General features: G+C 48.1%; 1 protein-coding gene across 1 annotated transcript; it reads left to right on the top strand.

Annotated features, from left to right (window-relative positions):
- Positions 1–11,472: 11,472 nt before the first annotated feature.
- LOC104464268 (galactosylgalactosylxylosylprotein 3-beta-glucuronosyltransferase 1-like) lies at positions 11,473–14,650 on the top strand. Its single transcript, XM_010076925.1, has 4 exons — positions 11,473–11,584; positions 11,918–12,456; positions 13,765–14,061; positions 14,564–14,650. Exons 1-4 carry the CDS (start codon positions 11,473–11,475, stop codon positions 14,648–14,650), a joined length of 1,035 nt encoding a protein of 344 aa, XP_010075227.1.
- The last annotated feature ends 265 nt before the right edge of the window (positions 14,651–14,915 follow it).

The following is a 14,915-nucleotide window of genomic DNA, read 5'->3' as shown; positions in this document are numbered from 1 at the left end:
GGGTCCAGCCTGAAGCTGGGAAACTTCCAGCAGTTTCTCACACAGGCTAGATGGGTGGTACTCCTTCCCCCACTGCCCCTCCCGGTTACCAAACCCTTGGAGCTGGGGGGGAGGGGGTTGAACCCTTTACAGTCACTTACAGGAGCGAGCCACCCGTGTAACCCCTCCCTTGCCGCCAGAGCAGACTGGGAGCTAGGGGAAACTTTTTTGCAGCTACTTTACAGGAGCCATTACTGTGGCCCCTCCCTGCTACCAGACAAACCCACCACACAAAACCATAACAAATTACAATAAGGAGCACAGCAGAGAGCAAGCCCTATACAAGCAAGCTCTGTAGCAAGCCCTATGCGCTCTAAGAGAGAAAGCAGAGTTTATTTCTTGTGCTGTGAGCTTGTCTGCCCTCAGTTCCCTCACAGCCTTCCTTGCCTTCCCAACAGACAGGCATCTTCCATTTTATCAGTGCAAGACCTGGAAAAAACAGAAACCAAAACTTACACCTTTTCTTTCTGATAGGACCAGATCATTGTCAGAAAGGGGCCTTTGGTGTTTGCTACACCTCAGCTCCATCAGTTTACCCAAATGCATCTACTGCATGCTTTTCCTACAAAGAAAAACTTATTTCTATCATGATGTAGGGTTATCTTCTTCCAGTATTTTAACTATTGTGCTGACTGCTCCCCTGGCATTCCCAGAAGGTAGGAATCACATATGGGTCTCTTGATCTCAGATGCTCTGGCACCTAATTTGGATGTGGCCTGCTTACGGTCCAGAGCCAACAGCTTCCCTATTAGGACAGGGAAGGACAGCAGGACAGGCTCTGCAGAACACTGGCCATCACCTTCCTGACACTTCTTTCCTTTGCTCCCTTCCTCCCTTTTCATTTCACATGCAGAGGGCAGGAGAATAAACACTGTAGTCTTCTGACTGTCTAATTTTCATACTGGTGTTTTTTTTTAATCGAGCCCAAGCTATACAGATCAGCTGTGGCATTTAAGGTACAAATCAAGCAGCGGACCATAACGTACATCTATTGCAAAAGACAATTCTCTAGGTGCCACTTTATTTCTTCATTCTGCATTTGTTTTTAAAACTGTCTACATGACACTTGGTTGCTGCACAGCGAGTGGCAAATCTAATGAGTGCTGATGATTTCTTTGGAGGAAGAAATCAGAACTAGCATTTTGGACTATCTCAGCTAGTTATGGAGCAAGTGTGTTTCACAGAGCTCAGAGCACTGCAACAGCAAAAATGTCCATCAAGGAGACCAAAGTGGTGTTTCTCCACTTTCCACTTCTCACTTAACCAACGCTTGCATGATGTGGTGGCAACTCATCAGTACTGGCCAGCGTCCACTCCGTGTTAATCTGTGGAGCAGCCACCCATGAAAACATTCTGCCCACATTTGCTGTTTGCATGATGCTTTTATTGATCACATAATTCAGCCAGCATTCACAAATAAAAACTCTGGGGGATTGTTGCCCATGCACCTTGTGCATCCTCTGCCCACAGTCTTCTGTGCAATAAGGGCTCTGGACTCTGATTCTTCAGGGTGCCAGCATACCTGTGTAACCATTAAGATGTCAGTATTTCCATGGGTTTTTGGAAGACAGCAGACATCTTTAGCTATGTCTGTGTTTTAAATAGCACGATTGCTGTTCCACTCATTTGCAGTGTGATTCCAGCCAGAGCAGCTTCTCCTCAGTTTCTTTTGCCCTCCCTAGGAGTATCTGGGAAGTCCAGCAGGGAAGAGGATTTTGACATTGCCTTTGGAAGCAGGAGGAAAACAAGCTGTCTAAATCAATCAAGAGTGTGCATTGGCGATAGTACGTTCCTCTGGAGGTCTGCATTTGATGTCATATTGACACATAGCTAAGATCAAAGCCTGTCTCTGCATCCTAGCTGCTACCAGAGGAACAGCATTGGCCTTTGGGCCCCATATCTTTACAAGGAGCTTGTGATCAACATGATATTTTCTTTCCCCAAACAAGCACCTGTGAAATGTAATTATCCATCAAATAATGCCTAATGCCTTTTTCTCTGAAAAGGTAATTCCTCTCTGTCTTTGAAAATGTTCTGGAAGCAAATACTATGGGTTTTCCCTTTCTACTTTTGTAAGAAACCTGTAAAATGACAGTTTTCAGGCATCAGCTGTTAACTCAGTACAGAATGCTCCAGATGAAATGTACAGATACTTTGGAACAATCCAGTATTGTTTTTGCTTCCTTAGAATTATTTTGCCTCTTTGGAAAAAAGAAAGCTTGGAGGGGGGGTAATGCAGATATCGGGCTGATTCATGCTGATACGTTTGGAATTATTATTCTGTAATAGTCATCAGCACCTAAAAAGGACCTGGGTTCTGCCAGAGCTCAGCAGCAGGGGAGAGAATTTGACGTTTGAATAAGCCCCCGACTTCCCTTTCAAGAGAGGATAATTCCAAGCAGAGAGGTCTCAGGGGAGGGCTGGCTTTCTCAGGAGACATCTGGTACCTCCTGCTTCTGTTTGAGCCTGAGCTGCCAATCTTTCTTGTGGGTATTTCTGGCACCCCTGGATTACAGCTCTGCAGCATGGGAAAATTGGGATGGGGTGGAGGGCTGTGTCCCTCTGAGTCACAGCCCACCCTTGCTCAGGGAGACGAGAAGGTGGTGACAAGTCTTGTGGTTCAATCATGAAGGACATTTCGGTCCAGGCTGATTAAAAATAGCCTGGTTTAGACCTTCTTTTGCAGGCTGCAGAAGGCTCCCTGCATAGCTGAGCTTTGCAGCCAAGTTCAAGGTCTAGTCTATATCCAAACTGGGTTATCTCTGTTCCTGCTGATAGCCCAGATAGTGCCTGGGTACCCTTGATCTACCTGGGGATAGCAGGCTGAGCCACGCACTGTCTCGAAAGTGTTGTCTCCCATGGGACCTAGCTAGCAGATTTAATTAGCTTCTTCAAGGTTGCTTTTTTGTTTTTCTGCTGGGGTTTTTGTGGTTTTGGTTTGTTTTGTTGTTTTTTTTTTAAACTTGGGAACAAAGTGCTGTGTAAAGCATCACCCTCCCCCACTCCATGCTGCTCAGACAGCCACACATCAGGGATACGTTGCTCTCGGGAAAGGCGCCATGCTGAGCTGTTTATGGCCCAAAGTTGGAGAAAGATGCTTGATTTGGGTTCATGCAGGCAGTGGAGAGGGATGTGGGGGTGCGCAGTGTGTTCCCCAAGGACAAGCCTGGTTTCTGGGCTGAAGTGACTGCAGTCCCATATGGCGAAGGGATTGGAGCTGGCAAGGAGACGATGAAGCCTTTCTTCACATCTGAGGAAGAAGCGCCGGGGCTTGGGAAGGGCAGTTGTTTCACTGGGAGTGACTCACTTCCCAGGGAAGTTGTCCCTGCAGGAGCCCATGCACCGAGTGACAGAGCATTGATCTGTCTGAGCCTTGAAACCCCACAGCTGCTGGTAGCTTGTTCTTCCTGCCCTGGGGAAGGACCTGGCCATCCTTCCCCGTATTGTTTTATTATTTGTAGTTCTCTGGTTTTTGTCTCTCCAGGGGGCTCAGTTAATTTTGCCTCACCCTCTGTCCCCACCAGTGGTAGGGAAATGCTCACCTCATTCAGATGGCAGGCGTTGCTTGCCTGGGGCCATTCACGAGGTCTGCGGCAGACAGGCGATTAAAACCCCCAGCAGAAGAGCAGCCTTCCACCTTTGGACAGGACTGCAGTGTCCTGCATTGCCTGTGAGGTCAAGATCCCAGTTGTGGGTTTAAGAAAGAGCCTTTCCCTTCTCTGTTCCATTTTTAAAATTTCCCTTCCTAGAAAAAAATAGTCTTCCTTTTCTTTTTTTTTTCCTTTGCTTTTCAGACACCCTGTTCCAGCAGAGTTTACGGGAGAAATTGCTACTTACAGAGCTGAGAACCATATCTCCCTTTTCCCCTTCTGTTTCACACCCCCACAAGAAATACAGCTAGACATGAACGCTCAGACGCTGTCCTTAAATCTAGCCTGTCCTTGCTGTCCTACATCAGCTCCATTCCTGCAGACCAGTCTCAGGGTCAGAGGAGTCCCGCTGCTGAGAAATGTCCTGTTGCGGCTGTGTTTGCACAGTAATTACCCCTGCTTATCCCAGAGCAATAACCCATTCCACCCACTTCTGTTGTTCCTTGGATGCATCCTACCACTTAATTGTGCACATCTCGAACAGGCAGGAGACTGCCCGGTGAGGGGAAGCGCTGCAGCATCTTGGCGTGTCTCAGTTTTCAACAGTATTGAAGTTTCGGCTGAAGGCTCTGAAGGGCCCGAGGGAATCAGGGGGAGAGGGGACAGCAGCTTCCTGTGAATTTCAGCAAAGCAGAGACAGAGCTGTTGCTGATCACCACAAATACCGGCGCTGCCATGAATTATGCATCCCTTGTTTAAAGAGAGGTCGCTCTCGTCAATAATTGAAAGCTCGCCGCTCCGCCTTCAGCATCACATCTCCCACACCAGGAGTTAGGGAACTAATGAAATCTCCTCAAGGTGGCTAGGGACTGATGGAGAGAGGCAGCAAAATGCAGGCGAAACAAACCTCGCTGACAGTTTTGGTGTGTGAAATTAAGAATCATCTGCACCTGCCGGCAGCTCTGCTCCAACTCTGCCCCTCACACCCCTCTCTCCTCCCCTCCCCACGCCTCTCTCCTCTGCGTGTACATGCAGAATGGTAGGCTTGCAAACATGGTACAAACCACGATTAGGGGGTGTTTCTTGAAGCTTTTGTCTCCATTAGCTGAGAGTAGTTTGCTTTGGGTGCTTGCCTAGAAGAGTCTCTACTCTGGCTGGCAGGATGTTCCCAGCGGACAGTTTGAATACTGAAATTTGTCCCTCTGGGAAGATAATGATCTTTAGAGTCTGTATCTCAGACAAGAGACATACCGTCCCAGGGCTGGGGTTTGTCCAACATTCAGGGTCTTGTTACCCTGGCTCGGACAGGCTGGCTGCCCTGAACCAGAGGATGCAAAATCACTTTTCTTGGAGAGCAAACTTTTTGAACAGTGTGGTTCTGCTGAATCAAGTGTGTGGAGGGCAGAACTGAAACCTCAGAGCAGAACTACCAAAGCGTGTGTAATCCTGACTGTTTCTGAGTTATCAAAGAGGACATAAATTGAGCAATTCTTCAACTGGGCTAGAGGAAAATCACAGGCACCTGAACTCACACATCAGCCTGTGGTGGCTTGACTCTGGCTAGATGCCAGGTGCCCACCAACTCCCCTCCTCAGCTGGGCAGGGGAGAGAAAATACAACGAAAGGCTCATGGGTCAAGATAAGGACAGGGAGAGATCAATCACTGATTACTGTCACGGTCAAAACAGACTCAGCTTGGGGAAAATTAACTTAATTTATTGCCAATCAAACCAGATTACGGTAGTGAGAAAAGACAAACAAATCTTAAAACACCTTCTCCACACCCCTCCCTTCTTCCTGGGCTCAACTTCACTCCTGATTTTCTCTACCTCCTCTTCCCCTCAAGCATCACAGGGGGATGGACAATGGGGGTTACAGCCAGTTCATCACACATTGTCTCTGCTGCTCCTTCCTTCTCAGGGGGAGGGCTCCTCACAATCTTCCCCTGCTCCAGCATGGGGTCCCTCTCATGGGAGACAGCTCCCCATGAACTTCTCCAAAAAAAGTCCTTCCCATGGGGTGCAGTTCTTCACGAACTGCTCCAGCGTGGGTCCCCCACAGGGTCATAAGTCCTGCCAGCAAACCTGCTCCAGGGTGGGCTCCTCTCTCCATGGCATCACAGGTTCTTCCAGGAGCCTGCTCCAGCATGGGCTTCCTATAGGGTCACAGCCTCCTTCAGGCATCCAGGTGCTCTGGTGTGGGGTCCTGCATGGGCTGCAGGTGTATATCTGCTCCCCCATTACCCCCCATGGCTGCAGGGGCACAGCTGCCTCACCAGGGGCTGACCACGGGCTCAGGGGAACCTCTGCTCCAGAGCCTGGAGCACCTCCTTCTCCTCCTTAAGGCTGCACTGACCTTGGTGTCTGCAGAGTTGTTTCTCTTACATAGTCTCACTCCTCCCTCCGCTGCTGTTGTTTGCTATTGCACAGCAACTTTTCCCCCTTCTTAATATGTTATCCCAGAGGCACTACCATGGTCACTGATGGGCTGGGCCTTGGCCAGTGGCGGGTCCATCTTGGGGCCAGCTGGCATTGGCTCTATCGGACAGATGGGAAGCTTCGTCAGCTTCTCACAGAAGCCACCCGTGTTGCCTCCCGCCCCGGTGCCAAAACCTTGCCACGCAAACCCAGTACACAGCCCTATAAACCCCAGTCAGCTGGGCCTCACCCTAACTTTCACCTTTCTCTACCATTCACCCAACATGATCTTCCAAACTGCTCTGCAACTCAGGAAGGAAGCTGTGTGTGGGACCTCTTGAAGTTTTATCTGAACAGTGAGGCTGCCTGGGTTGTTCTCCAGCCTGGGAAGTGCCATCCCTCTCCCAGCTGTAGCAAATTGTACCCTCTGTTCTTAATTAGTCAACAGCAGGTGAAGGGATCAGTCACACCTGATGCTTTGAGCCTCAGCCAGATCTTCACCATCAGTCTCAGGCATCCAAGGTGGGGTTGGGCTCTTCCCCCCGTGTGCTTCTCAAATTCTCTTCTCGCAAATCCCTCCAGATTAATGCCCCCTGCATCAGCACATGAGCTGAAAGGGAGACTGGATGCTGTTGTGTCCCAAGAACTGAGAAGTCTGACAAAGCAGCGTGAAGAGAGAGTAGTACGAGAAACATTTTGTCCCTTTCATACTCGGTTTTGTGCTCTGTGTGTGTTTGTTTATTTTTTAATGGACAACAGAAGATTGATGGATGAAATTAAGAAGAGGGATGTGTAATTGGAAAACAGCTGAAGAAGGCTACAGGCAGCATATTGAAGGCATCCATCAAACATCCAGCTAATGTTGTTAAGGGTGTGTAACACAAACAAGGGCTGCAGGAGACACTAGGAAAAAAAAAAAGAAGAGGGAGGAGAAAGGAGAGTAGGCAGGACAGGGGAAATAGCAAGGGAGGAGAAGAGCCAGCAAGAGAGTACAATCAATAATATTTGTATTGCAATCGCATCCAAAGGCTCCTGTTGGGATCAGTGCAGGACTGTACAAGCATATTAAGAGACAGTCCCTGCCCTCTACAGCTTAAACCCAGGAATTACGGGATGATCGCTGGAGATGGGTTTAGATGATCACAAAATTTTCTTCTGACTTTGAATCTCATTTAATAGGATCTACTCTGAGTGGGTTTAAAGGCAGAAGAAAGGTAGCTGGTTGTGCCAAGAATACACACAGTAATGCCTGCCAGCCAGGCATGCAATTAATCTGAGCCACTTAGGGGACTTTGGTTTTAATTATAAAAAGCAGTTAAAAGTATGTGCAGCAAACCCCACTGGGGCCATCAGCAGGCTACCCAGAGGCATTGGCATGTGACTGGGTTTTGATGCTGTGTTTTCAGGAGGATGGACTGATGCTTTAATGCACCACTTTGTGGGCAATATTCCATGTGGAGTGGACACTGAGAAAATGCAAAGTGCCTTTGTGTGGGGAAGGAGAGAAGACAAAGACTAAAATTATTTGTAGGACAGGGGATTCCTCTAGTCCTGGAAACAGGGAAGAAGAGAGACTCCTAAGGACTGAGAAAAGGCAGGTGAAAGATGTAAAGGAAAAGAGAGGAGCACAAGCATGATGGATGCAGGGGGCAGTGGGGGAGAAAAAGTAAGGTTTTAAAGAGAAAATAAAGTATTCCAAGACAGATTTCTGAAAATGACATTGAACTCAGAGTCCTCTGTGGGGTTCAGAAGTGACCTGGTCCTTTAAGTGGGGTTTAACTTTTTCAGCACTGCATGCTTTGGAAAAGCAATAGAGAGAAGGTGCACGTAGAAATAAATGAGGAAGGAACACCAGGGGAGCTGCATGCGCAGACAACATCTCTGCTTGTTTGCAGTGTTCGGGAAGCATGAACAGGGTTGGCTGCAAGGAGGAGGAGAAGGAACTAGAAAGGGAATTCATTAAAGCTCTTCTAATGTTGATCCACTCTCCTCTGTGCTCTCTTGGTAACACAGCTGCCACTGCCGCCTCCTCCTCTTCCCTCCAGAAGCGACCTGAGTTTGCAGCAGTGGCAGGCCTACTGCATTGAAACTGTGCCTGTATAATTAAGGACTTTTTTTAAAGGGAAAAAACACTGTCTGCCTGACTCCTGTGCAGGGACGTTTGGAATTGCAAAGGGAGCAAGCAAGGAGCTGCAATGACCCTGAGCCAGGGCCTGGGTGGGCCAAGGTGTTTGCTGCTGTTACAAGGCAGTGCAAAGCCCTACTTGGATTTCTTTGGCGGCTCTGTCTGTTCTCACAGCCCAGAGTGACAGGAACCTTTGCTCTGTGCTGCTATGCTGGTAAGAGAAGGGATTTCCTGGAGAGAAGGCAGCCCCTCGTGTGGGTAACTCCATCCTGCCCTGCATCCAGCCTAGATCTGTAGCTTACCAAAAACACCTCCATGTTCAGCATTAAAACTTGAAAGAGGCTCTTGTACCTGCCCTGGACCCAGCCCTCAGAATGCAAGGAAGGTATGCAGACCCAGCATGTTTGATGCACAAGGCTCCTGCTGGCGTCATCAAAACACTCCTGTGTGCCCCTGACCACATAGGTTCCTTGGCCCACTTCATGGACCGTTTTCCATAGCTTGAAAGTAGAGGAACGGCCACCACAGTGTTCCCTGAGTGAGGAGGCAAGAGGAACAGCCACCACAGTGTTCCCTGAGTGAGGAGGTAAGAGGAACAGCCACCACAGTGTTCCCTGAGTGAGGAGGTAAGAAGCATTGGAGATTATTACCGTGAACAGCTGGTTTGGAAATCAGTGGAGACTGGTTCCCTAGAGGGGTTGCTCCAGCATGGTTCTGTTGGTGTCTAACAAGGAATGAGCTCATGTTGCAGCAATTTCCTTAATAGGCCTTGTGAGTATCTACTTGCTTGACAGAAGTCTTGCTGAGACATGCTAGTCTTCTGTCAGATTTGGCTGAAATGAATGTGATAGCTATTGGTGGCAGGGCACTGGTGAGCCCTGCAATCTCATAATCCTTGTTTCGACAGGAGACCAAGGTAAAATGTCAGAGGAAAAATTAAAGAGAGGTCCCAGGAAGGTCCCAGGGGATGAATTTAGAATAGCCTCCCTTGATACCTTCCAGGAGTACCACGTGGCTGCTGTCACTGCAAAGCTGAGCCCTTTCAGACCAGTAGTCATGTTTCTTCTCACATGATTATCTAAGGCTGAAGCAGGGTAATCCTTCCCCTTTGGACAGACAAGGAGGTGCGGGGCCCAGATCCTGGGCAAGGAGTTTCCTTTGCGCTCAATGTGCCTGTGATGTCCCCTTGAGGACCTTGCTTTTAGATGAATGCCCTTCAGTACACCTAGGAAATCTCTGTCAGAGCAGGAATTTAGAACAAACCAATTTGAACCTCCTTTCCATCCTTTGTATCAGTGAGATGCCATTGCCTTCTTCCCTCAAACTGCCTTCAGCCTAGGAGAGCAAGAGCACCTGCTGGGGTTTCTCTGGTTCCCAGGGCATGTGACTGCAGTTTCCCAACAGAAATCTCTTTGCAGGAGGCTTCTGAAAGTTTCCTGCTTCCTTTAGCCTCCTAGTGAGCATCGCTGTGGTAGCAAGAGAGTCCACCAGGAGAAGTATTTGGCATCAGAAATGTAATCTCAGAGGAAATAGATTACAGATGTTACCAGGAGGGAGAGGGGAATAAAATCCAGCTGTCAAACATCAGGCAACCTGCTTAGAGTGACAGCAGAAAGTCCTCAGATGGTAACAAGTGAGTTTGCTCTGTACCCTTCAGTGTTTCTGTGGGGTCCTGTTCTGCAGCAGCAGAAGTGGATCCCTCTTTCTGGAGCACTGCTTTGTTCCTGGTGTGTAATAACAGTATTGGGAGATTTTGTACCCAGAGAGGGACCAAAACAGAATGTAGAAGTTGGAGGAAAATGTTCCTGACAGTGTGCCAGAGCCGTACACAAGGCAGCACATGCACTAGGCGAGCCCCTTTGAGGTTGGACTTCCAGAATTCATCTCAGGAATCTTATGTTTATGCGACTTACTGCACATAGGCTGTTAAGAGCCTTTCAAAAACAGGTGAGCCAGGACTAGGATCTCATCACACCATGACTACACACAGGGCTGAGTTATGTCCCTGAACAAGTGGTCTGCAATAGACATCCAAGTACTTCAGTCTGTGTTTTCCAAAATTAGCACTAATGTTGGATGCTTTGTTGAAGGCACAGCTACCTTGACAAGCCAAGGATCTGATTTCCAGACAGACTGACTGCTCATTGATCATATTAACTAGTGGCAGCTGAAGGTGCTCAATGATTGTGAAAAATCAAGTACAGGACCACTATAGCTGGGACCATCTGTAAATAAGCCACTCCAGTTCTTGGTTATTCCTGATTCCTTTGTCCTTTATTTCTCTTTATTTTCTTTCAGTTCCTCTCACCTTATAGAACGAGTTTTGAAAACAAACATTAACTGTTTCAATGATTGTGAAAAATCAAGTACAGGACCACTATAGCTGGGACCATCTGTAAATAAGCCACTCCAGCTCTTGGTTATTCCTGATTCCTTTGTCCTTTATTTCTCTTTATTTTCTTTCAGTTCCTCTCACCTTTATAGAAGGAGTTTTGAAAACAAACGTTAACTGTTGCGATAACTCAGATCTCATTATCATGTACATTACAGAAATGCTAAGAAAGAAACAAAAGTATTCTGAAGTCTGTGATTTAAACTAAATGCTGCAGTGGCCAAACACTGCAAGCCAGGAGTAGAAAGGCATGTGGAATAATTAAACTTTCAGCAGGTATCAACAGTATTGTGGAATGACTGAGGCAGGGATTTTGTGGAAAACTTAATAGGTGATAGCGTGCATCACTGATTGCCTCGATGCATCTGCATAAGGAGGAAGAATTAAAACTGCAGGAGTGAAAGAGATGCTGGCTATCTTGAGGATAGGAACACAAATCTTGCACACAGTTTTAAAAAAATGCTACAAAAGAAGCAAATCAAATGGTCGCCACAAGCTCAGCAATGAATACCAGCCCCAGAGAAGGGGCAAGTAACACCTTCAGAATGAGCAACATGAAAAACCCTAAGTCAAGGACAGTGGGTTCATCATGGGGCAGTGGGAGGTTCTTCATAGCAACATAAATAGATAAAAGCTTCTATTCAGTAGCACAGGAATTGGCCAGGGCAGCTGGTTAGTGGTTTGGGCCTGCAACATTAATGGGGTTCCTTCTAAACTTAGACAAATGCTTTGCTGGATCAGGGCCCAATATTTATTATGCCTTCCTCCAAGCAAGCCAAACTCAGTCTATTCGTTTGGCCTCTAGACTTACTGCCCTAGTGCTTGTGGTGACTGCTATTTCAGAGGCTTTACTCTTTTCTCGGCTCTGAAAGGTAGAGAGATGCCTGGGCATTGGAAGCTCTCTGCAGCATGCTGAGGAGACGTAACCTTCTTACGACGCTCCTGATCGCCTTGCCATGGGCTCTTCTCCTAACCTTGTGGCACCAGTACCCAACCACCCGCTACCTCAGCCTGCTGAGAAGTAAGTGCAAGAGTTCTGCTGTCAGTGTGCTGGTGGTTGTGATGATTGCTGGTGCAAACCCTTGGCAGGAGATGCTCTCTCATGGGATGGGTTAAACAAAGACAAACTCGCCTGAAGGCCCGCTCAGGGTTTGCCCTACAGCAGGCACACAAACTGTTCTTAAGAGCGCATTAAACATGCACCTTAGGCTGGCTTTGGGGAGAGGATGCTGATGTGCTGAGCACTGACTCCAGACAGATGTGTCCCCAGCACTCCCTGGAGAGGAGGCAGCCCAGCAGGGATTAGTTCTCTAACATCTTTCTTATTCCTCTTCCTTCCTTCCTTTTGTCCCAGAAGAGACAGATGAGAACGTAACCTCTAAAGCTCTCCTCAATGGTACATCTGCACTGAGAGAAGAAGGCCTCCCGTCATGCATGCGGCAGCAGCAAAGCTTAGGGGCAGCGCCTAAAGTCATACAGAATTATGTGTACTCCAGGCCTCCCCCATGGTCAGACACCCTGCCAACCATCTTCGTTATCACCCCTACCTACACCCGGCCAGTGCAAAAAGCTGAGCTGACCCGTCTGGCCAACACCTTCCTACATGTACAGAACCTACACTGGGTGGTGGTGGAGGACTCGCCCCGGAGGACCAACCTCGTATCTAACCTGCTGGAGAAGGCAGGGCTCAACTTCACTCACCTCAATGTGGAGACGCCCAAGAGTTTGAAGCTGGGGATGTCCTGGATCCCATCCCACACCCCAAGGGGGACACTACAGAGGAACCTGGGGCTGCACTGGCTGAGGGACAGCTTCAGCAACACCGTGCCACCAGAAGGGGTAGTGTATTTTGCCGATGATGATAACACCTACAGCCTGGAGCTCTTTGAAGAGGTAAGAGCCATAAAATTACATGGGACAGAAAAGCAGGATGCAGCTGCAAAGCCTCTTCAGGCCACATGCACTTGCAAAGACCTCTAAGACAGGGCTACCATGTGGACTTTTAGCATCAACTGGGAGACAAGGGCTCTGGCATGCTGCCTAGAGCCCTCCTTGCTTGGATAGGGGGCAGATACAAACCTATAGTTATGCAAGTCCAGTAGCCATGCTCTGAAGGGCTGAAAAAGCAAGGAGCACATCCATCATGGTGTAGGCTGCACATGCAGACAGACACTCACACAACATTGCACCAGCTATAGCCCCTTTTGCCAGGGACCAGAGGATATATACTCCAGAATTTATACCTCTCCTCGGGGACAGCTGACCTGATTTAAATAAGCACTGAAGACAAACTCCTGGCAAAGCATAAATCTGCACTGTTGTAGGGGCATGAGGGGTAGGGGATATTAGAAAAGTTGACTGACTTTCTAATCCACCTTTTCTCCTTGGCTGCCTTTCTGTACTGTGAGTTCCAGCCACCACAACAGGGCTGTGCCCCTGGGATCACAGAAGCTTGCCCAGACTTCTGCTGGAAACCTGGCTTTTGTGAGATGCCAAGTCTACTGCAAACTTGCAAAAATGATTATTCAGTAAACTCCCTTGTTACCAATTTCAGTCAAACTGTACTACACCACTTGAAATACAGAGTTATGCATCAGAACACATTTCCAGTTTTCAGAATTTTTTATATCTCTGTTAGGCTCATCCTTTCTTACTTCTTTCCAGACCCTTTCTGACAGTTTCAGTAAAACCCCACTCTTTTAGGCAGTAGCCATGGATGGAAGAGTAAGGGTGGGGGGAATGTGCAATAAATGAGGACAAAGATGCATCAGGGAGGGAGATTACTTGCATGAGGGTGAAGCTGGATTGAGTGGAAACAACAATATGGAGCTAGACACCTGGCAGAAGTTCTGTTTGGCATTTACAAAAATTATTAAAAATTTACAAAAAATGATAACATTTCAGATGAGATCAGAAAACCCATTGTTTTCCTTCTTCTGAGGGACTGAATGTTGGCATGGAAAAGCAGAGCGTGTGATGTTCAGATAAGAACATGCTAAAAGAGCCTTGTGGCTTTGCAAGCTGTAGCTTCAAGCAGTAGCACAGGTGAACAAGAGCTCGTGCTGCCTAGAGCTATGTGATTGCATGGGAAGTCAACGGGGGAGGACAGGTGCCAATGAAAGCAGAGGATGGTATGCCAATGGGGTGGGACAAATGTCGCGGGGTTGAATTCTCACAGCACTTTTTCTTTCTGGCCCACAGATGCGCTACACAAGGAGGGTGTCAGTCTGGCCAGTGGCTTTTGTTGGGGGGCTGCGATATGAATCCCCAAAAGTGAGCCCAGCAGGGAAAGTGGTGGGCTGGAAAACTGTCTTTGACCCTAACCGGCCCTTTGCTATTGACATGGCTGGATTTGCTATCAGCATCAAGCTGATTTTGGAGAAGCCTCAGGCCAGTTTCAAGCTGGAGGGAGTTAAAGGAGGCTACCAGGAAACCAGTCTGCTGAAGGATCTAGTGACTATGGATGGGCTGGAGCCCAAAGCAGCCAACTGCACAAAGGTGAGTAGGATAAGAGACCCTGAAGATACCTTCTCCTTGCCGGGTCCTGGCTGCTTTTGCAGCCTCCTGCCATGCTCCCCCATCTTCCACTGTGCCTGCCCTGTGCTGGCACATGTCAGCACCGAATGGTGCTGGGACAGACAGGCAGAGCCTGCCAAATGCTTCACAGATGCAAAGCTCAGGAAGTGCTGAGGAACAGTTAGTGCTATGCACTCTAACTGTGTTAATAAAGAGCCTCAGCTGTACAATTCACACCCAGATTGCTTCTCCAAAATCCAGGAGGATTGGCAGAGAGTTGAGTGTGGGGTTTTGGTCCAGAATGATCTCTCCTCCTTATCACTCTTTTCTGCTCCTGTGAAGTCTCTCCCAGGTTCAACCCCTTTGAATCAAATGCTTAAAACTGCTGCGAGCCCCGGGTTGCTGAGGATCTTACCTGGTGGATTTGCTGCTCTTGGTGTTTCCATGGTATCCAGAGCTCTTAACTCTTTGTGATTCTCTCTAGGTGTTGGTCTGGCACACAAGAACTGAGAGGCCCACTCTGGTTAACGAAGGCAAGCGTGGATTTACAGACCCCAGAGTAGAGGTGTAAGCAGAGAGCCAGCTCCAAGGTGTAAGTACCCTTGTCTTTATTGTTTTTGGCAAGACAAACAATCTGCACCTGCTTCCTTATTTATGCTATTATTTCCTCAAAGACTGCATATATGTTTGTACCAGTAATTCCCTTACCGTGACACCCTTTGCACAAGAAGTAGATTCTCATCTTTACCCGCTTATCCTGTGCACTTCATACTCATTCAAGCCTCCTTGACAGTCCACATGGAAGCTTTGCCTGCCTACAGGCAGAGACAAAAGTG

This window comes from Pterocles gutturalis, unplaced genomic scaffold (genome assembly GCF_000699245.1).
Source record: "Pterocles gutturalis isolate BGI_N339 unplaced genomic scaffold, ASM69924v1 scaffold10283, whole genome shotgun sequence".
In the NCBI taxonomy this organism is placed as follows: Eukaryota; Metazoa; Chordata; class Aves; order Pterocliformes; family Pteroclidae; genus Pterocles; species Pterocles gutturalis.
This window is presented reverse-complemented; position numbering and strand designations above follow the sequence as displayed.

Excerpts from the sequence above, each read along its gene's own strand:
- LOC104464268 (XM_010076925.1), top strand. The coding sequence starts at position 11,473 with ATGCTGAGGAGACGTAACCTTCTTACGACGCTCCTGATCGCCTTGCCA. Across the intron at positions 11,585-11,917 it reads CTACCTCAGCCTGCTGAGAA|AAGAGACAGATGAGAACGTA; the intron begins GTAAGTGCAAGA and ends CTTTTGTCCCAG. Across the intron at positions 14,062-14,563 it reads AAGCAGCCAACTGCACAAAG|GTGTTGGTCTGGCACACAAG; the intron begins GTGAGTAGGATA and ends GATTCTCTCTAG.